We start from the raw sequence: 22,259 nt of genomic DNA, 5'->3' as shown, positions 1-22,259 counted from the left end.
TTTCTTGGCAAGCTATCGAACTAGGCATTTTCGGTCAAAATCGACTGAAGGGCATTTTTGACTACCTTAATCCGGCCAGGCCCTTTATATGTAATTAAAGCACAGTTGAGACAGTATTACCTAATCAAATCTTCATCGCGAGTATGACTCGATGTCACAAAGCGATGGGTTATGGATAAAGAAGTGCCTAATCAGTGTAGCCGTGAAGAAAATCGCACGACAAGGGGCTCATTGTGAAACCTACAAAGGCTGCTGAGAAAATAATGGCGAAAGAAACAGTAATCTTCGGATGAACTCGATCGTGTCCCTTGCGGGGTCTAGTCTCTTTCCACCTGATCGGTTCCACACGGTCATCGATCATCCAGCCGCCGAATAGACGCGACGCGAGGGGAAAACACACCATTTCTAATGGCGATCAACAGTCTCGAGGTTGAAGTTCAAGGTTAATTCCCGAAGAGCCCGCCGTCAGACCCTGTCCAGCAAGAAACGCGAATCGATAAATACCGGGCGCCCCGCGAGTACGGTTGCGAGTTTCACTATGTTCCGCGCTAAGTCAACTATCCTCAACAAATACACCGGAAGAAACGTCCAAGAGAATTTCATTCGATTTTCTTTCTAGTTAGTATAGGTTTCAACGATATTAACAACAATATTCGGCAATGTTCGGAAAATTTATAATATTCGGGTTCCCGGCCCGACCCGACCCGATTTGGACTTCGGGTACCCGAGTATCGGGAATTGTCGGGTCCCAATCCAAACCCGGGGAAAATACCCGACCCGGCCCAATGTAGACTTCGGGTACCCGAGTATCGGGAATTATTGGATCCCAATCCCAACCCGGGGAAAATACCCGACCCGGCCCGATGTAGACTTCCGGTACCCGAGTATCGAGAATATTATTGGATCCCAATCAAAACCCGGGAAAAATACCCGGCCCGAATTTGACTTGGGGTACCCGAATATCGGGAACTCTCGGATCCCAATCCAAACCCGGGAAAATACCCGACCCGACCCGGCCCGATTTAGACTTCGGGTACCCGAGTATCGAGAATATTATTGGATCCCAATCAAATCCCGGGAAGAATACCCGGCCCGATCCGGCCCGAATTTGACTTGGGGTACCCGAATATCGGGAACTCTCGGATCCCAATCCAAACCTGGGGAAAATACCCGGCCCGACCCGACCCGATTTAGACGTCGGGTACCCGAGTATCGGGAACTCTCGGATCCCAATCCGAACACGGGAAAAATACCCGGCCCGACCCGGCCCGATTTCGACTTCGGGTACCCGAGTATCGGGAATTTTACCGAAACCCGAATTTTTCGGGTACCCGACCACCCCAAAGCTGTTGTCCTTCGTCTGTCACTGTCAGACGAGGTAATTATGTTTTGTCTGGTGAACGGATTAAGAAAGAACAGCGGACGTTACCGTACGTTTCTGGCAAAAATTGTCGAGCGAACGAACGTCGGGCGACGGATCGCAAGGACGCGCGGAGACAAAGGAAAGTCTACCGCTCATGATTTATTTATTCTAGAACGACTGAACTCGATATGTTATTGTCATCCGCGGCACGAAAGTTAATCGATAACGCGCGCCTCACCCGTTATTCACCTCACGTGTTGTCCCTGTGTGTACGCTGTTTCTCCTCTGCAAGCCTCCGAGCACTGCGCAGCCAGACTCTGAATTTGACGTACCATTAGCGAGACCCTGCCCCGCCATTTTCTTGTCGAACACTCGTTACTGTTTCATTTCGTTCAAGAAAACGCTTTCTGGCAAGTTTCGAATCAGTACTTTCACTTAGATAGTTATCGATATCGACGTATTCCTCACATTTTTCTGATCAACAAGAGCCCAAACGTGACACAGTTCGGCGCATACCTGTTTGTTCAATTGACGATTTAGTAGAACCTCCAGTATCCGAACAGGTACCTAACTTCTCCATTATTCGAATAGAAGTGTAAATTGATCTGCATACGGCACGGATTCGTTATGCAAATCAGTGATCTCCAACACTGTACCTAGGTAACTGCCCGGCCACTTGTGTTCCGTTAGTTCGGATAATCGAGGTTCTACTATACCGTCAATTGAACAAGCAGCTATGCTCCGAACTGTGTCATGTTTGGGCTCATGTTAATCAGAAAAATGTCACGAATATACTGGTAAAAGTTTCGTAACAGAATGATTAAAAACGAAAGAGTTTTGTCAGTGGATTAACATTAGTCGCTGGATTAGATGTATCGGAACATTACTGTACGCTCTATCTCTTCCGTTCCGCTTGGCGGAAAATTACGAGAAAATTCAAGGACATCGAACTCAGTGACATATATGACCGTGAATTTTTTCAGAATTTTTAGATCCAATCAAAATGCCGTCAAAGGCCGGTTTAATCGCTATTCCTTGTCCAGTGCGCCCACTTAAGGGTTAATAAAGTTCTAATCGTTCTGACTGCGAAGAAAATAGTACCGCGAGGGGTTGATGGGACATAAACTGGATCTCATGTTCGACACCGTCGCTCCACAACTTTTTCTAGAACAGTGCAAAAAATTGTGTCAAATTGGCACAAGGAGCAGACAAGGGTCAAAGAGGGTTCACGGAGGTAGACCGAGGACCAGTTTAGGGTCAAGTCTGACCATTTTCTCGGATCCTCCTTCGCTGCCGATGCACTATAGGGACCTACACAAGGGCAGAGGGTGAAACGAGAACTCGTTTACGAAACAGGAACTCTATATGCACGCGCGTTCCAGAAGCTGACGAAAAAGTTGTCCGCTGCAATGGTGTAGTCGCAGCTTGGAGGTCGCATGGGACCTTAAATGCTGCGTAGAAGATCCAAGAGAGGAGAGAAAGAGAAAGAAAGAGAGAAAGACAAGGAGGGCGGACGACGCGAACTGCGCACTTTCGCAGTTAGGGGACGATGATTCACGAGCACACGCGAGCCAACCTGCCCGCCCGATAAATATGCAAAGCGTTCGTTGCAGCGTTATAGAAAAATTCGACTGCATCACTGCTTCGGTAATAGGTTGTATCATCCCCGGGGTGACACTCGAGACGATATACATACCGTGCTGTGCACTTGAATAGCCTCGGGTCGAAATATGCGCAAATCTTGAGCTAAATGAAAGAATTGCGATACGAATTCTTGCTCACAATATGAATTGGTATTTCTTTTCATCGTTGCGAGCCCTTGCACGATGCGTTGTGTTTGCAAACACACAAGGCTGCCACGGGAATAGACTCGTGCGTTTTGTCACATTGACGCTTCGTGACGGATCCGACGAGAAATATAAAAAAGAAATAGGAGAGCTGCAACTGAGGAACAAATAAAATTTGTTAAACTTGCGTCACAAGCCCAAATAAAAAAGTTGTGAAAACCAACTTCTACTATTTTTGTCGCAATTCGGACTAACCGCAATTTTTCATATCTGAAGTAGTTCGGTCCATTTATAAAAAAGTTTATCCGATTTAAAGTGTGGGCCATCTATTATCAGACTGAAACGAATATTCTACGAATGGAGTATAATTTTCCAGAAATTACCGACAATTTCCTGCGTAAAATAAATTTCGGCTAGTTGAGGCTGTCCGAGCGAACATGTACGTATATGTTAACCGGAATAACTTCGAAACCGTCGCGGTCACAATGCTCGAAAACAAACGATAAATCGCTGTTTATGTTTTCGACGGTTGCGGCTAAAAATACAGAATCGCTGCTCGAGATGATATGCAGTAGAACTTCGGTTATCCGAGCATGACGGTCCCGATAACCGGGTAGCTCGTGTAATAGCAGCCCACTAATTTCCCTCTCTACCTGTGCTGTTGTCAGTTTCGACGAGTTCGCATACTTGGAACGGAGCATGACCTTGTTTGACACGTTGGCTGCCGCTTTGGTCACACATGGGCGATACTCCTCTTTCGCCGGGTTTAGAAAAATTTATTTTCATCCAGATGTACTCGAATAAATCGAATTGCATATTAGAATTTCCAGAATGCAAGAATTCAAATACTGTGATCAATTTTAATTTGCTGGGTTCGGTTAATTTTCGTCAAACTGTACTTTTAGGAATTCGAACTACTGTGGGACATCGCATAATTCGTCGAATACCGAGCGAATAATTCACTCGACACGTGAGCACCAATGCCCGTAACAAGCATAACGTGCCGCAGCACGAGTCACTATCGCACAAGTCACGTTCGATTACGACACTGCCAATACACTTTGCGCGATCGATAATCTTTTAGCATCCACTGACACGAGCAAACTACACTGGTGGGTTCACGAGTGGAATTGTTTACATTGATTTCTACCTTCTAGTCTGCCCCAAGATCCACGATCTATCGATCAAATACTCGATGAAAAACAATTCTAGTGTGTTCCCAACAATTCAAACTTAATGACTGCTATTCCGACAGTCTAGAGTCTGGGACAGTTAGTCGTGTAGTTAAACAATTCTTAAAAATAATGATATTTTGTTTGCGCAAAGATTTAAGAAGAGTTTCGTAACCCTAAACCTACCATGGCCGGTCAAATACCGAGTTTTATGCATACTATAGTATATTATAGCATAGTGTAGTGTAGAATAGTATAGCATAGTGTAATGTAGTACAATATAGTATAGTATACTATATTATATACTATAATACACTGTATTACACTACTATATACTATATTATATACTATATTATATAATACATTATATACTATATTATATAATATATTATATACTATATTATATACTATATTATATACTATAGTATAGTATAGTTCAAATTTAGTTCAATTTAAAGTGATCGATAGGCAACACCATTCACTGTATAAATCGACGAAGATTGCATCTAGTATTGTAATTAAGCTATTGTTTGATTATAAAGGTCTGTAATGTTACTTGAGAGCAAAAATTGTTTTACTCAAAGGCGAAATTCGTCCGTAAGCGAAGTTAGGTTAGTTCGTATGCTACGGGGGCCGTCGTGACTTTTAGCTGAATGTTGGCTGGTCAAATTTGTCGGGCCGAAAGAGGAAGACGTCGCGGCAACCTGTTCGAGCCCCGCGTTCGGAATTCGAAAATGCAATCGTTCCGCGGCGAACGTGAACCGAATACCGTTCGAACCCGATCACCGTGTAGACACGCTCGGAAGCGACGAAGGCTAGCGTGTTTCGCGAACGACGCTCCCGGCTGTCCTTCTCGCCGGGGAGACGCACCAGTTTGCACCTTGCTATGAAACACTGATGCGCGGAAATTTCCTACACGATTCTCCCTAGATATTGTGTTCGGACACGTGTCTCGGTACAGTCGACGCTAGAGAAATAGTCGAGCGGACGCGTCGACTCGACGGAAGTACCGTCGGCGGAGCGAAACTAGTGATTTTCCACTTTTGCGAAAAAATCGGGATCGACACTTGCGAAGAAACAATGCGAACGTGAAATCCAATCTTAACAGTCCCGTGTTGGCTGAACCATCCTACGGTTTAGAATCAAGGTCTCAGGGTCTAGGTCTCAAGGTCTAGGTCTAGGGTCCTCGATACACGATACATCTAGAGACACAGTCGGAAAAATGCGGAGTAGCTTTCAACAGTCTTAGGTGTCCCAAGATTTTGAATTAACTACAGTTCCCCCCTGGATCTTCAGTGACCGAGAAACAGTTGGAGAAATGTGCCGATCCAATACACATCCCCACCAAATAGCTTCTAACACTAGATTTACGGGTTCTGAAGTTTCTAATTTACAATTATTGGTATTGCAACGACGCATTTGAAAATATTTATTAAAAATAGCCACTTTCGGTGCCCTGTAAATCTAGCGTGAATAGTCCCACGTTAAGTCCTCTCCTAAGATTCGGAATGAACTATAGCCCCCCCCTTGGATCCTCGGGCACAGTTGGGGAATTGCGTCGATTCAATTCACAACATTCCCCCACTGCCAGCTTCCGCAGGACCGTCACCGTCGAAGCAGCTTTTATCTTTAGACGCACCGATATGTCCGCGAAGCTATTGACACCTAGATTCGGAACGGATAGAATGAACGTGGTCGCCAATGACACTGCACTTCGAACAACTTTCAAGGTTCGCGATTCGAGTCGACACGGGGGACCAGCTTCACTTTCAGCTTCGCCGACTTCTCTGTCTCTCGGGCCTCGGCGGCGGGCAGCGACTTTCGAGGCAGCTCGGACACTGTCGTCGAGTGCTCTACGTGTCAAAGATAGTTGTCCGTGATTAACCAAGGAGTTCGTATCCGGATGGAGGGGGGGACGACGACAAAACCGCGATCGAGTCCGCGAATCGCGAACAGAATCGGCCGAAGTTCGAACACCCGCTCGGGATGATCTTGACAGTCGTGTCACTGTTGATCCCCGCGACGCTGAACACTATTACTCTGTCACCGACTGTGTCCACACCATACAGTTCCTCTGCCGGGGATCACCACGTCGATCACGTTTTTCTCGGCGAAGGTGGCACACGTGCGATGGTGAAACACGCGGCCAGCACACTCGGACACGAATGATCCACAACGCGAATAAATCTCGACGGACAAAGACACCGGGGAAGAAAGTGGAAGAGGAGAAAGAGAAATAGGAGACAGAGGGAGAAAGAAAGAAAGAAAGAGAGAGAGAGAGAGAGAGTAACACAGGCAGCGATATACCTCGCGCGCGCCGTACACCGTCCGATCCGACTCACTGACTCAATGACTGACTGACTGACTGACTGAGTGACTGACTGACTTGGAGATGCACGACGCTAAAGGCAACTGAATGCCAGCCGGCCGGTCCGGCTCGTTGCATGTGAGCGTGCAGCCGGCTGGGAACTCAGCGGAGTGGGGAGGGGAGCGAAGAGGGTGAGGGGGTCCCGGTGGTGGGGGCAGCGAGCGAGGGACGCGGAGGGGAAGGGACGGCGGAGGATCAAGAGGAGGTGAAGGACGAGGAGGAGGCGACGGAGGACGAAAAGCTGGTGGCGGGTACGACCAGGAGAGGGGAGAAACTCGGGAAGGAGCGCGCCAGCGAGCAGGCCGGCCAGGAACGTCCGTCTCTACTTGCACTTTTCTTACCCAGGAAAAATATCGACGCACGTCGCTCAACCCTTTCGGCGTTTAGCCTGCTCGGTGTTTACGTCGCAAGGGCAAGGTGAACTCGGCCGAGCTGTTTTCTCCGATGCCTCTACTACATACGAGTTTCTCGCTGTTGTGTTTTCCAAATACAGTCGGTCAGAAATGTCTCCGTACACCGTTCAAAATAATTTAAGGTGACCTGTGCGACGAACCGACACTTATCTCTTTGCCAATATCGAGCCACGAAGATTCTGAACAGAGTTTCATAAATATGTATGTTACTCGTTTCCCTCGAACCAAAATGAAATTCTATTTTGTCGTAGTCGATATATCCGTGCTTGCAAAGAACTTTGCAACTAGTAATGTCTCTTTGCTGTATTTTTTTTTTTTTTTTTTTTTGAGCCTATGAGACTTTTTTCCGCTCAACACGCAAATCCTATATTATAAAGCTGAACTTAATGCATGAACTTAAATTTGTCGCGTGGTACAGGTTAATTTTTCTTTAAATTGGAATGATGTACTTTTCTACGTACCATCTGAGAGTTTAAGACTCAAGGTCATTCGATTAGTTGAGTCGTGGTTCGGACCCGATTCCAGTGGACGTTGCATCGAATCGAACTATCGGAAATCCAACTTGATTTCCGTCGGACAGTCTCCGGAACAAACGACTGCCGGCGAATGCGTTATCCTGTGTGCAATATAGAAATATAGGTCACCGATCGGTGGTCGCGGGAGCCGAAGTTGCGCACCGTTTCAAAAGCGATCCGAGCTTTCCGTTCGATTCGGCCAGAACCGTGTGCGTACTCCGAGTACGTGAAGGCGAATTTAGACTTTCCACTTCCGGTTTACAGAGGCGGACAAAAGAAATTTTAAACAGTAATGTGTACAATAACACATGCGTTGCCGGCTGATCTGGCTGGACGGACGTCTGGTGCCAAAGCCTTTTTAATTTTAATACACGATATATGTCCATAACACGGGTCTAGCCAGGGACATGTATCGGCTAGAAGATACTATTCTTTAAGGAATAACAGAGTAGGAAATGGTGCAATAATCGGAATAAGAATAGGAACAGGCAGAATATAGGTAGAGTAGTCAGGGTAGGGATGGGTGAGTCGAAGAGGGAAGGGGAGAGAGAGAGAGAGAGAGAGAGAGAGAGAGAGAGAGAGAGAATTAATGCGTGGATAAGATAGTTATTTTTTGTATTCATAGGTTATTGTAAACCGAGTCCAATTCTTGGCCGTAAGGCTGAATAAAGCAATATTATTATTATTATTATTATTATTACTATTCTTTAAGGACAGTTTAATCAGAAAAATGCCGCCGATAAGTTGGTGAAAGTCCCATAAAAAAAATAATGAAAAAGTAAAGACTTCTGTAATTGGATTAGTAGTGGTTCACACCGATACACCCGGTATCGTATTACGCGGCATGTTTACACTTTACGGTGTAACTGACTAAGATCGTGTAGCTACGTTCGGCTTAGATCAAGACTCGATAAAGTGAACTGATTCATTAAAGAAGTATAAACACTCCGGGTCTTCATCTTTTACATTCATTGTGACACATCAAAATTGGACGAGTGTAAATTCGCCTTAAGCGTGGCCACCGCCTCGCGACGACGGTGTAACTCATTCGTGATCGATAAAACCGTGTAGGACATAGTTGTCCGTATCGCATTGTGATATTTAATTATGCAATCTCTGTTGGTGTTTTAAACGTTACATTAGCAACTACACAACACATCCTGCTGCACGCGTGTGTCGTTCACATAATTAGCAGACGACGAATACGGTAATGCCTCGATATGTGCATGTGACAACTTCCGGGCTGAAATGTCACTTACACCCCTCACTAATCAGCTGTTTTTTCTTTAATTTGTACCAACGCATTCGCGACACTTCTCTGACTAATATGAGACCAAACACGGCACAATTTGGATCGTTTGGACGAGGAGAAGTCTTCGTGACATGAACCGTGGAAAACAAGAAGAAATCTCGTTTCTAAAAAGGAAAAAGATACTCGTTTAGCATTTGTGACAAAATGAGGAATTGAGAAAAAGTTATGTGGTCAGATGGAGAACAAATTTGAACGCAATTGATGTTGCATTCGACGAGGAAACAATTACAAAAATGGCGCGTTGGAAGTGTTTTCTGAAAAAATGGTATTTGTCGCTCACTGTATTTCAGCAAGCACTGGTCGGCTCTCCCCTAATGCCCGCACCATAGATATGGTAACCACATCGCTCGAGGTCTCGAAGCGAGTTCCGTGTGACGCGCACCAGGGGCGGAGGGGCGAGTGGCTAGAACAAGAGGGAAAGGTAAAGGGAGAAGAGAATAAGAGCAGTGAGGTGTACGAGAGACTGACAGCGCGAGAGAGAGAGAGAGAGAGAGAGAGAGAGAGAGAGAGAGAGAGAGAAGGAAATACTTGGCTAGAGCTTGCGCCGTCACTGTCGAGCTTAGGAGTCAAGTTCTAGTGCACGGCCGAAACGGGAGAATCGACCTCCCCTCCTCGGCACCCCCACCACCGGGTTCCGCTGGCTCGTCCAATGGCGAGGTGGTGAGGGAAAGTGACAGCGGTGGGGGCCGAACGGGAGGAGAGGGGAGGGGAGAACGGTGTGCAATGTCGGGCGTGTGCGGGGAGGCTTGTGCACGAGGATTCTACCAGGTGACCGAAATATACACCGCCTTCGGTACCGAGCGTGCAACATCGGATCCGATAAGGGAAATAAGCCGGCCTCCGCGGACCCCAAGATTTACGTCTTGTTACCCAGCCCCGAAGATGCTAAATCGGATAGCCGCCGTCTCGTAAAAACCCTGAATGCACTTGTCCCTCGGCGAAAATGTTGCTGAATCAAAATTCGAACGTATCAGATCAGAACGTATCATTTCACTTGGTCTGATACCAAATCAGTTTATATTTTACGTGTAATTTAAATGGCACACTAGGCTGAATCACACTTCTCTGTGCTACGAGTCTGGAGCAATTGAAGTGAAGTAGACAACTATGATGACGATAGATATATACCCGGTATCTTATCTTTTGGAAAGCTGGCTAGAGTAGCCGACGATAACTGTGGCAATAAAAGTATCCGTTTGAAAATGTCCGAGGATAGTTCGAATTAACGATTTAATCGGCCATTAACGCAGCTCCATGCAAAAAATTAACGAAGCGGATAGATCATCCGAGGAGATAGCGAGGGTCGCGAACGATCGTTTCCCTTTTGTGTGTCACGAGTCGATAAGACGTGTTCCGCGACATGCTCGCACACAGGCATCGTTCACCACCACCGACACGGGCAATCTAACGTCGACGCAGCTGCAAAAAGACCATTTGATCCTTGCGACAATATGCTTATCGGTGGAACGATTGATCGAACAATCGATTACTAGAATTATTCGCTTTAGATTCTGCGGAAGATTCTGAACGCAGTCTATGCCTTCCTGTAATCGTTATCTATCTACCATTTTGTATCGGCAACCAATAAGCGGTCGCAAAATCGTGACCACTCCTCCTTGTAAGCACGCAACCTGACCCTAATCATAGCAAAGGAGATAGCGTGCATGCTGTCGGTGGGTGTAGGAAGTATCCGCTTATGAATTTTAATATTTTCGATGAATACCAGCGTTTTGGTTCGGTAACAATAATTTTCATAATTAAATCTATTGTACGCAACATATCCTTTAATTTAACATTAAACGTACAAAATATCTAAATGTGGAACGCTCTCGAGCTCCTTGGCCCCTCACGGACTATACTCCGCGGCGGTGGGGATAGTTCCGGGACTCTTATCTGCTAGATATTTGTGACATATATCGAGAAGACACTGTAATAATAATGAATTATTTTTCTGATAGAATGACACCAAGCATGATATAGTTACTATCATGATTACCTGTGTAACGAGCGAAGTTAAGAATTCGTAGCACCTCTACCGTAAATGTCCGAAACTTGAATCGCTCGTTACACGAGTAGTTACAACCGTAATTATATCGTGTTTGGTGTCATTTTAATCAGAAAAACGAGACCCTTTTATTAGGGTCCTACAAATTTCTCCAACCAAAGTCGGTTCATGCTTATAATATTCCCCTTAAATTTTTCACAGTAGGTTCAACTTATTTAGGCGTTTGTATGCTCATTCTAGGCATAGTATAGGAAAGTGCAACGCATAGTACGTGCAATTTTTCTCTTTCGATTATGCGAAATATACCAGGTGTCTTACACGTTTGCCCAGCAGCTGTAGAATCGGCAAAACTGTTATTCGAAATTTGCCTGGAAGAAAAAGTAATTCCAGTAACGCCCACCACCGGGGCGCACTATGTATCTGGCCGTCTGCCGTTTATGCGAGTGTGCTCAGAGCCGCGAGCCACAACCGTGTGGATCCGTGCGAGTGGTCGTCAAGGTTAGCCACCTACTCGCTGTATCCGCGGGCTCGTGCACACTATTGCACGCTCTCCCGATGCACCCGAGTCCTCTCGGGCCGAGCCTCGAAAACTTTATTGTGTGCTCGTCGCTCGAGGAACCGAGGAAATGAGTCTTTGGACGTTGGACCGCGGACACTCCTCGGGCGTGGCACTATCGCGGCCAAGTTTACAACGATCTTAATGAATCGCATTCCCGGCACGATCTACGGATCTTGCGACAATCGCGGGATCGATCGATCGAACGGTCCGAGTCGATTTCCATGAGTCACAACGCAGTCCCCCGTTGCACAGGTTCATACATAACGCGATGAATTCATCGAGTGCTCGGTGATCGAGAACTTGGCTAATGAATGCCAAGAACTCGGCTAGTTAACACCACCGGATTGCTCCTTGATGCTTTTGCTAAATCGTCTCTGATTACGCAAGCTTTTTGGCCAAATTTTTCTGCGGTGGAAACATATAATTTTAGAATTGTTTCGCTATTCTGTGCGAGGTGTTACACGGGTAGGACCTCGGTTATCCGAACCTCTGATATTTGAAGCCCCTAGAGCTTATGCCAACATACGCATATCATAAATGTTCTAAAATTGTTGAAATAATTTTGTTTTTGAACTTACATACAGTAACACCCATTTTTTTGAGAAGCTAGAATTTCAGAAGTTATTTTTCATAAAATTGTCGGGCAAATACTGAAAGCTGTGTTTCACAACTTTTTTATGCGAGCCTATATTAAAAATGTTAAAAATACGTTTGGCAGATCAGTTGCGTACAGAGTGAAAGTATTGTAACACAATTTGTTGTGCAGATGAATAAAGACTGAATCCAGCCAGTTTTTCCGCGGACTTTTATGGAAAATAAAAATTGTCCGCATCGCAGGAGCCGAAGATAAATGTGATAGGTGCATAAAGTCTGAGCGATGATGTTTTGGTAGCATGCGGAGAGGTCCGAAACCGTGGTCGGAGGAACGAAACGTATCGATGGAGCAGGGAGCAACAGTATCCTCGTCCGTTTTTGCGAACAGGTGAGTAGGACGAGAAAAGGTTAACAGGACTCGGCGATATTCCGTTTACATTCTTCGTCGGAACTGGTTTCTCCCTCAATCCGTCGTCAGGGATGCTGTATGGCCTCTCGGGCTCTAGGAAGATCGCCGAACGCGAGAGAAAAATCATCGACATTCAAAGTTCGGTGCTGCCTCCTGAACACTGACGATTTTACCGTTTTCCCACCCAAGTTATAGTCAAATTTTTTCGCTAAAATAATTCTGTTACACAGAGCCTCGCAAAAACGTACCTCCTTGAAAGGGCTGATCCCTGAGGTGATTCGAAGTAACTTTTTCCTTTGCGGAAATATTCTTTGCGGCTTCGTTTCGGAGTTATTAACGAGAAACACGGACCAATCGGAGCGCGGCTACGACAGGCCCCGTTGAGCCTGGCGCTGGCATTGGTCGAACCGGTGTCGGTCCGCTGTAACCGCGCTCCGATTGGTCCGTGTTTTTCGTTCATAACTCCGGAACAAAGCCGCGGGGAACGTTTTCGCAAAGGAAAAAGTTACTTCAAATGACCTTGGGAATCGCCCCTCGGGGACACCCTGTATATCAATATCAGATATTGTTCGAGTTAGAATTCGAGTGTTTTAGTGTTTCGAAGAAGTTCTGATGGTTATTTACGAATAGAGTCACCGTAAATGTGAAGAAGCTGTAAACAAAGGAGCGGCGAGCAAAGCAGTAAGTCGTTTCCAGTTGAAGTGTTAAAAGTATCGTAAAGCATCTCCGATCTTAACATCGATCACACCGTGGCGTCAGGCCGAAGACATAAATTCTGCGTTGTGACGCGATTCCGTGTGCAGTTGAACGGAAACGTAATTCATTTGGCGATAATCGTGATTTACGGTGGAACTGCCAGAAGCCCTCAATTAGCAGGAGTAGAACTAATGAAATTCCCCATTACGCGTAAGTAAATAAAGACAATGGAAGGGGGAGAATTTTGATCCAGAAGTACTATTACAGGCCGCAGGTTTATTATACCGGGTGGAGCGAACGTTAACACGATCGCCATCGGGACAGATAGACATGGCGTCCGTGTTCGATAAAGACACGACGGAAACGCAGCGGAATGAATGCAAAGGAAGTCGACGCGGAGGGAACGGGAAAGAGGAGCCAGGACAGAAGAAAGCCGCGGTGCAGCTGTTTCGGTCGGTCCGGCTGCACAATGCAGAATTCGGGTACTAATTCTAAAGCGAGCACCAATCAGACCCGGCATTGTTCACCCCATGAAAGCTCGCAATTTTTCAGGGTTAATCGTTCCCTGAAACCTAATAAGCGTCCGTCTAATGCACCGTTGGATGTCTCGTTGAGGGAACAGTGGACCCTCGAACACCATCGAAACGACGGAATAACAGAGATGACTGGACATTGTGCTGAAGAATCGCACGCTCGGAAGAGAACCGCAGGCGTTAAATCAATCCCTTTAACTTAACCCCTCAAATCGATCCCTTCGAGGGAATCGTCTTGGCAGAGGTAAGAAAATCGTGTGACAATAAAAGTGCATAAGACTCTGTCAAATAGCTGAACCAAAATTATTCGCTATTGTTTCATTTCCTTGCGTTTTGAGTCGCGTCAACTGCTCAGGTTGTTGGCGACTTTTGTATACTATTTTATGTGAACGGTTTCCCTTTTTATACAAAATAAAAATGGTCCCCATCAATTGCAGGACGTAGGAGCCAAATAGAGATTTTCTTCTTCCTCTGGTAATTTCAAAAAGTTGAAAATTGCGTGTCGGTAACCTCTAACCCCGTTCTGCTAACCCCGTGGTGGGGGCCCCTCAAACGCTTGTTTCCCCCACCAATCTCTCTCTCAGTGGGCGCCAGTGTCGCCAGATCAAGACTCGTTCCCCCACTCTAACTTCCCCTCCCACCACGGTACCCCCAAAGTTTCCGACTGCGATGATGCGTCACCGGTACTGGCAGAGAGGGGGTAGCTTTTTCCCCTCACCTGGTGACGCTAGTGGGCGCCATGGTAGGGACAGTGTCGCCAGATCAAGACTTGTTCCCCCACTCTAACTTCGTCCCGTGATTCGTCTCTGGCATGCATGTTTCACAATGTCACGTGACTGATCTTCGGCGAAACGAAGAGAGCCGTGGGCGTCGAAGATGACGGATCAGAGTCGCGGGTGCATGATCGGTCGTGCTGCGGCGAGCACACATGCACTCGTCCCGCTATAAATAATGCCGGTTCGCGAGGCACGAGAGGAAGGATGATCAATCAGGTGTAGGCGGGCAGGGACACTCTGTGACGAGAGGTGGGAGAACGAGAGAACAGTCAAGGACAACGTACGTGACCGCCGCATTGCGACGGAAGATTCTGCTACGGTCCTGACATTCTTTGCCCGAGAAACAAACTAATCCGCTCGATGCGCGAATAGTTCGTTCACCCTGCACTTTCGATGATCTTCAGGGCCGCCGAGATAAATCCGGAATTGTTTCGGGTTGTCCCGAAGGAAACGGGGCAATTGTTGACAAGGTAACTCACTATACAAGCCAACCAATCGGTAAACCAGTGGGAAATGTCAGCCATGAAGCGAAAATATGTCCGGAGAGCGGGAAATATTGCCAGTAAATTCGGAAGACCTGAGTTTCGAGGTGTTGACGATGCAACGAAGGTATCAACGCTCTCACACCGAGACGGAGACACCAAAGAGGCCACCTCCTTCGTTTCTTTTTTATTTTATATCCCGGACAGCGTTCGCCTCCCCTTAAACCACGAGAAAAACCTTGACCAAGTTAAGGATAACCGTATTAAGCTCTCTCCGCTCTCTCGTAAGCCAATCAACCGAAGAAAGTGCTTAACGGAAAGCAAATTACTGTTTGTTCTTAACGTTGAGCAAGCATGGCGATGGGATGCTATAAAAATATATGGAAGAACGCATCGCTTCGCGCCGTCGACACCGTGCGTCGGCTATTTTTTCATTTTTTTTTTTTTTAGCAAACTTTTGCTCACTTGTTCAGAAACTTGCACAATTCTTGTAGTTAATTCGTGGTTTCAGTCACGAGAAAAATTTTTCAATGTTTTTACAAACTTTCTGGACCAAAAACGCGTCTTCATTCAGTTTCCCAGTCGCTGTGTCATGCCAAAGTATCTTACAAAATGAACGATGGATGGCAAAAGTTCAAGCTTCAAAACGAGTCCAGGTATATTGTCGTGCTATTTTGTTTTTTAACCAAATAATCACAGTTCAAATGCCGAGAATTTCTCGATAATGGTAAAGTTAGTTCTACAAATGCTATAAATGCATAAAATCCGCAGTCTAACAATGATAAAAGCTTTCTTAGTTTAGAATAAAAATGCATAGACTAAATAACTTACTTATATTAAATGTACTTCTACTACTTATCAGTCAAACTTCTACTTACATTACTTATATTAATATAAGTTACAATGTCTGCTTGTCTTGCTTCTATTCATATAAGTTAAGAAATCTACTTGCATCACTTATATTAACATAAGTTAAAATGTCTACTTAGGAACATAAGTTAAAATGTTTACATATATTAAAAAAATATCTTACTGTACGGACCAGCATAGTTGTCATAGTATGAAAATATGGAATAAACTTCGGGCGAAACTAACCGAGCAACTCACCTGTAACAGAGAGAAATAAATTGCAGTTAGTAACAAATTGATATTCGGTCTTTTTACACAATTATTATTTGCTTTTTAAAGTAAAAATAATTGTCTGACCGCACTTTGGGAACCCCTGCTGTGCAGTATACATAATTCACGAGACAGTGAACGTACAGTGTACGAAAGAATAACATTCTACTAAAATTGTCGTCTCATAATCTATTCAAGGCAACCTGAATTCGTAAAATTTGTAGAAGTTATAAATGCTCAAATATTTACAGTGTATTGATAACAGTCCAAACACCAGTGCCGCTAAGAAATTCACCGCATTTCCTTCAGGAAATTTTTAGGGCAACCCTGAGAAGCCATAATTCTCCGACAGGCTTGCAATTAGAATGATGGATTGCCAAATGGCCGATAACAAGTAATCACCGCATCAACTATTCTTTGAACAGGTTACCGTTCTCGAGGAGCGATAAAACAAAAAAGAATCGCATCTAATTTGAATAGTTTTGCTTTCACGATAGCGTCACTCTCTACATACACAATATACAGTAGTTACTCGATGTTTGTCCAAAACATGGGTCATAAATCGGCTAGGAGCAAACCTCGAGCACGTCCATCATAGCGATTATTCATATCTTCAACGTGCACCAATAATTTTAAATGCAATGGTAAAACATAGGTCGTGTATCAGGAAAATAATAATATAACAATGAGTATGTTTGTTCTTTCACAATGTACTTGGAAATGTTGACAAATATTGCTATTAGATTTAGGACGTACGAAGGTCATTACATTTTTACGCAGAACTAAATCGATTGACTATACGGAAGGTAGGTCTCGTTCCATTTGAAGAGTGTGACCTTGAAATCCCCGGAAACGCCATGCAAGCGTTGCGTAAATCATTTGTTCATGTTATTGCAAATAACGGGAACATGGTGTGGCTCTACATTGTATGCGAATCGTTGATATTCGAGAACGAATGGTTTTTTGAACAATTGGAATCTTGCTTCTCCTCCATATTTGGAAAAGATCCACGCATTCCCCCGGCGAAACCGCACTTGACCTAATTTCATGGCAGCGTCTAGTACCCGAATGGTCCCGGGAAGCTTTTCCCCCCGGCTGGAAAAGCGTCGCGGCGGCACGAATCGCGTTCGAGTTTGAAATTGCACCGACAACCTTGACATTCCCACGAGATCGGTAAATGGAAGCCCGTCACGTAAAGTGAACTTCCGAGGGCCTTGTAACAGGAAATCACGCTGGGGCTCTCTCGTATAACGCAATATGCTTCGTGCGGTTGCTAAACGCGCGTTCGCCACCCGCTCGCCATGTCGATTTGCCACCTGAATAATACTAAACAGTGGGTAACAATTCCTCTTTTTTTTTTTTAACCACGAAAATCGACACGGCCACCGTCAAAAAGATCGTCCAGATATCGCCGGGTCTTTAAATACCCTCCACAGAAATAAATCGATACACCGTTCTTCCTGTAAAATGCATCTTTAATTTCACTCCACAGAATATTTCACGATGAACGAAAATCAATACTGCGATTTTACGTCATCCGTTCTCTACAAGTTTAACTTGACGACGGTAAATGTTTCACATTGTCGACAGAGAGAACTGCACCACGATTTTTCTATTTTTGTTGGAACGAAACGAATCCATTTATGCTTTTAATCGCGTGTATACGGGGTGTCAGTAAAAATTACCGTCTGGAATAACTCATTATTTATTGAAATTATCAAAGAAAGTTTGAAATGAAATTTATTATTACCAAGGAGGCGCATTAGAAAGATACTTTAATCGCAGTATACGGGGTGTCAGTAAAAATTACCGTCTGGAATAACTCATTATTTATTGAAATTATCAAAAAATGTTTGAAATGAAAATTGTATCCGAGAGGGCTCATGAGAAAGATACAGTTCGATTTTTTAAGGCCTTATATTTCCTGAGATATCAAGGTGACCTTGAGCTTCTCAAACGACACTGTATATATATTTTTGTTGCTATATTGTAGTCGTGTAAAAGACGAATTCAACGACCTATAACGAAGTACCTTGAGTCGACCTTGAACCTCAACAGGAAACATTGAAAATAAGTAATGCAGTTTCATACTCTCCGCACCTTCTCGCTTCGTGCTGAGGGTCAAGGTCGACTGAATGTACTTTGTTATAACATAAGTCGTTGAATTCGTCTTTTTTTCTTCGCATTTTTTCCTCTCCTCCAACCTTGTCGATCTTTCACGGTCAGATTTCCTTAACCCTCGTGACACATGATTTTGATTCGCACGGAAAAATTTGTGCGATTTTATCACCAAGTGTGCAGCGTTCCATGTCAGCTTCCATAGAATAGAGAAAATATTTCAAACACGTCGTCAGTCCGAACTTCGACGGTCAGTATTAAAAAAAAAAAAGGGGCAAAACTATATCGGTGGATTATAATTTAATACGCGATCGAGGGTAACGTATAAAATGGGACAACAATGGCGGTGGAAACAGAACGACGATAAAAGCGGAGCTCGCCGACTGAAAGCGAATATAGGTCAGCCAAATGAGCCTGGATTATGAAGGATGCGCTGCACGCGTCACGTGTAACAGATACGTACTGCCATCCTCGTTTGCTTTTTTCCTTGGTTTCTTCGTTCCGTTTCGAAAGCCGCCGCGAACCGTCCGCGAGTATGCTATCGTTGACTTGTTGACTAATCGCGGCGTTAAGATCTGCATTTAATACCGATCTTCCTGTAATTGACACCGTTCGCAATCGTGTTTCGCGCGATCCCAGAGCGCGTCGGTATTCAAATCGAGATCGAACGACCGAAACGAGGAAAAAACTTTCAATGAATACCTGGAATCCATTAATCAAAAAAAAAAAAAAAAAAAAAACCGGCGAAGGCGAGACGTAATCACTCTCACTCGAGTGATCACAATATGCTAAATTCAAGGTTCCAGTTCTAACCCTTAACGGACCAAACGGACTTCACGGACTTTTACCTAATGGGTCCAATGTATATGGCGGCAATAATAAAATATAAATATTTTCCTTTCTATACTTGACACAAAAATGTCGAGTCCACAGTTTCTCCTCGTAAGAAAAATAGCTTGGACCTGGTGGGAAGTAAACTTGAAATACTTCCGGACCGTTAACGGTTAAAACACGTTTAACAATAAAATACTGAACAAGTGTATCTATATTATTTTCCAGTGTATTTTATGGTGTTTCAAAATCGGAGCTTTTCTCAGGGGAAACCCAAAAAGCTGTATCTCTTGGGTGAACTCTAAAAGCCAGTTCCTGGACTTTGAACGCTCACAATTTCCGGTATACTTCTCCACTGAAAGCGATATATCAATTAGTCGATGACCTAGTTCCACAGGCAAAGTGACGTTTCGAATTGTATGAAGACACCGGGCTAGTAGACATCTGACAAAATCAGGTGTCACGAGCAGTTAACATATTAGCCGGCGGTTGTTTTCTAATTTTCAGAAGTCACGGTCCATTTTTAGTGGATCCTTCAACAGCAATTTTATTCGTGAACCAACAACTAACCAACAACTGGCTAGCGAATGCAGGCGGCAAGGTGTGAAACGCGTCTGGTAACCTGTTGGCCAAGACGGAAAACGGGCGAAATAGGTCGGAGAGAGGATTAGGAGGACGAAGGAAACGCTGAGAAAGGGGGATGGTGCGCCCTATGGGGGCGGCTGACGTATCTATGGAGGAAAAAGATGCGATAAACGAGGGTACACCTGGTCCCGGTGTCTGGAACCGCGGCTGGCAGGCTAGGAGGGCTTGGTCAGAGTACGCAAAAGGAGAAGGTAACTGGGTCACTAGGTGAGTCGTGCTAAACAGTGCACGGGAGTGTCCCGACATTGACCTATATGTCTACATTGTGTGTGCACTTGCCCTCCCCTTTCGTGACCCCTCTCCACGCTCTCCGCCGGTCTCTTTTCCGTCCCGTTCGCTCGGTCTTTCTCTTTCCCTGTCACTCCTCCCTCGAGCATCCCCTCCAGTCATGCACTTTCCAGCCAATTGCATATAGGATCTCTCTCTCTCTCTCCCTCTGCTTGCACTCCGAGTGCACTTTCCCCACCATCGTGACACGCCACCCCGGCGCCGACCCGTCCCGCCACCCTCGACCAGACGCGATCGATGCACCAACGAGAGCACCGCTATCAATTCAGAAGTTGGAACGGTAAACGATGTAAGTGGCCCAACCGAAAAAGGATCCGCACACGCCGAAAACTGTCACCGCCCGTGGCGCCACGAAATCATCAAAACGCGAGCAAAAAATCAAATTTTCAACTTCTTCATACCATCCGACAAGACCCCTCAAAGAAAACCCTCGAGTCGGTACCCCTACCACGAGGGTAGCTATAGGGTAAGCAGGGTTTAATGAATTATTCCTTTTGTTCTGTTTAGCAGAAAATTATGAAAATATTCGTGAACATTCTGCCTGACTGCGCACACGACTGTGAATTTTGTTGAAATTTTTTACCGCGGAGTCGATTTTTAAAAAATTCCAGAAAATTGCTGATTCCACATTGAACTTATCAGATGACCATGTTTACATTATTGTGGTAGTTGTGTCTTGCTATGGTTATTACTGTGTTTATTTTTCAAAATTTTCGGATGGGCAAACATGTGCAAATAACCCTCTGTCGGATCGGTACCCCTACCACAAGGACAGTTATAGGGTAAGCACGGTTTAATGAATTATTCCTTCTGTTCTGTTTAGCAGAAAATTATGAAAATATTCGTGAACATTCTGCCTGACTGCGCACACGACTGTGAATTTTGTTGAAATTTTTTACCGCGGAGTCGATTTTTAAAAAATTCCAGAAAATTGCTGATTCCACATCGAACTTATCACATGACCATGTTTACATTATCGTGGTAGTTGTGTCTTGCTGTGCTTATTACTGTGTTCATTTTTCAAAATTTTCGGATGGGCAAACATGTGCAAATAACCCTCTGTCGGATCGGTACCCCTACCACAAGGACAGTTATAGGGTAAGCAGGGTTTAATGAATTATTCCTTCTGTTCTGTTTAGCAGAAAATTATGAAAATATTCGTGAAAATTCTACCTGACTGCGCACACGACTGTGAATTTTGTTGAAATTTTTTACCGCGGAGTCGATTTTTAAAAAATTCCAGAAAATTGCTGATTCCACATTGAACTTATCAGATGACCATGTTTACATTATTGTGGTAGTTGTGTCTTGCTATGGTTATTACTGTGTTTATTTTTCAAAATTTTCGGATGGGCAAACATGTGCAAATAACCCTCTGTCGGATCGGTACCCCTACCACAAGGACAGTTATAGGGTAAGCAGGGTTTAATGAATTATTCCTTCTGTTCTGCTTAGCAGAAAATTATGAAAATATTCGTGAACATTCTGCCTGACTGCGCACACGACTGTGAATTTTGTTGAAATTTTTTACCGCAGAGTCGATTTTTAAAAAATTCCAGAAAATTGCTGATTCCACATCGAACTTATCACATGACCATGTTTACATTATCGTGGTAGTTGTGTCTTGCTGTGGTTATTACTGTGTATATTTTTCAGAATTTTCGGATGGGCAAACATGTGCAAATAATTGAAAATTTCAAAAAATCCCGAAAGTGCATGTGACCGATACTCGACTCTGGCTCGGTCGTCGAGCATGTTTACGACTGAGTCCAAGGGGGAACCCGCTCAGTGGTGGGGAGAATATGTTGACAGTTACGGTAGAGATCTTTCCGACAGTTACGGAGAGAGTACACTTTCCATTTACTTTCTGACGTGTCTTATAGTCTTGTCGCGAGGCGTATGGAGACGTGTGCTGCACAGTTTGCTGTAGAGATCAGAGTCGAGTGTCGTCGCTCGATAAAAGGTACCTACGACAGCTTCCCATACCGCGTGGGTTTACGCAACGACGGCCCGGCTAGACCAGGGTCGCGGTGATGTTGTCGCGTAGAGGTTCGCTCGTGCGCCACGAGCCAGCGTGAGAAAACCACGTGGAGTGTGACGAGACTCGTTCGAGTTTTCCTCCTTCTCTATCGCGATCCACTATTTATATTTCCGCAAGGTTGCCACTTGCCCGACACATTCAGGCATGCGTGCGCTCGCGCGTACGCAGATCTCGTTGCGAAACGATTTATTATCGTTGTCCCCCGCGAGGCCGTCAATGAGCTGTTCTGCAAC

The 22,259-nt window shown here is 44.9% G+C and overlaps 3 protein-coding genes across 8 annotated transcripts in view; 1 reads left to right on the top strand and 2 right to left on the bottom strand.

Annotated features, from left to right (window-relative positions):
- Positions 1 to 22,259, bottom strand: part of LOC143362762 (uncharacterized) — a 174,187-nt gene that overhangs the window by 57,918 nt on the left and 94,010 nt on the right. The gene's annotated exons all lie outside the window — the stretch shown is intronic.
- Positions 1 to 22,259, bottom strand: part of Usp (retinoid X receptor ultraspiracle) — an 83,059-nt gene that overhangs the window by 52,715 nt on the left and 8,085 nt on the right. For 2 of the 6 annotated variants that reach the window (XM_076803169.1, XM_076803171.1), the window contains exon 1: positions 6,630 to 6,787. The exons of 1 other annotated variant lie outside the window; for it this stretch is intronic. The gene's annotated coding sequence lies outside the window, so the exon portion shown is untranslated. Of the gene's footprint in view, positions 1 to 5,961; positions 6,261 to 6,629; positions 6,788 to 22,259 lie in introns of those variants that run through there. 3 more of the 6 variants (XM_076803173.1, XM_076803174.1, XM_076803170.1) reach the window with 2 other exon arrangements.
- On the top strand, positions 13,467 to 14,102 carry LOC143362775 (uncharacterized). Its single transcript, XM_076803214.1, has 2 exons — positions 13,467 to 13,675; positions 13,746 to 14,102. Exons 1-2 carry the CDS (start codon positions 13,524 to 13,526, stop codon positions 13,927 to 13,929), a joined length of 336 nt encoding a protein of 111 aa, XP_076659329.1. The 5' UTR covers positions 13,467 to 13,523; the 3' UTR covers positions 13,930 to 14,102.

This window comes from Halictus rubicundus, chromosome 18 (genome assembly GCF_050948215.1).
Source record: "Halictus rubicundus isolate RS-2024b chromosome 18, iyHalRubi1_principal, whole genome shotgun sequence".
NCBI classification, from domain to species: domain Eukaryota; kingdom Metazoa; phylum Arthropoda; class Insecta; order Hymenoptera; family Halictidae; genus Halictus; species Halictus rubicundus.
The sequence above is the reverse complement of the archived record's forward strand: the minus strand, read 5'-3'. Positions and strand labels throughout refer to the sequence as shown.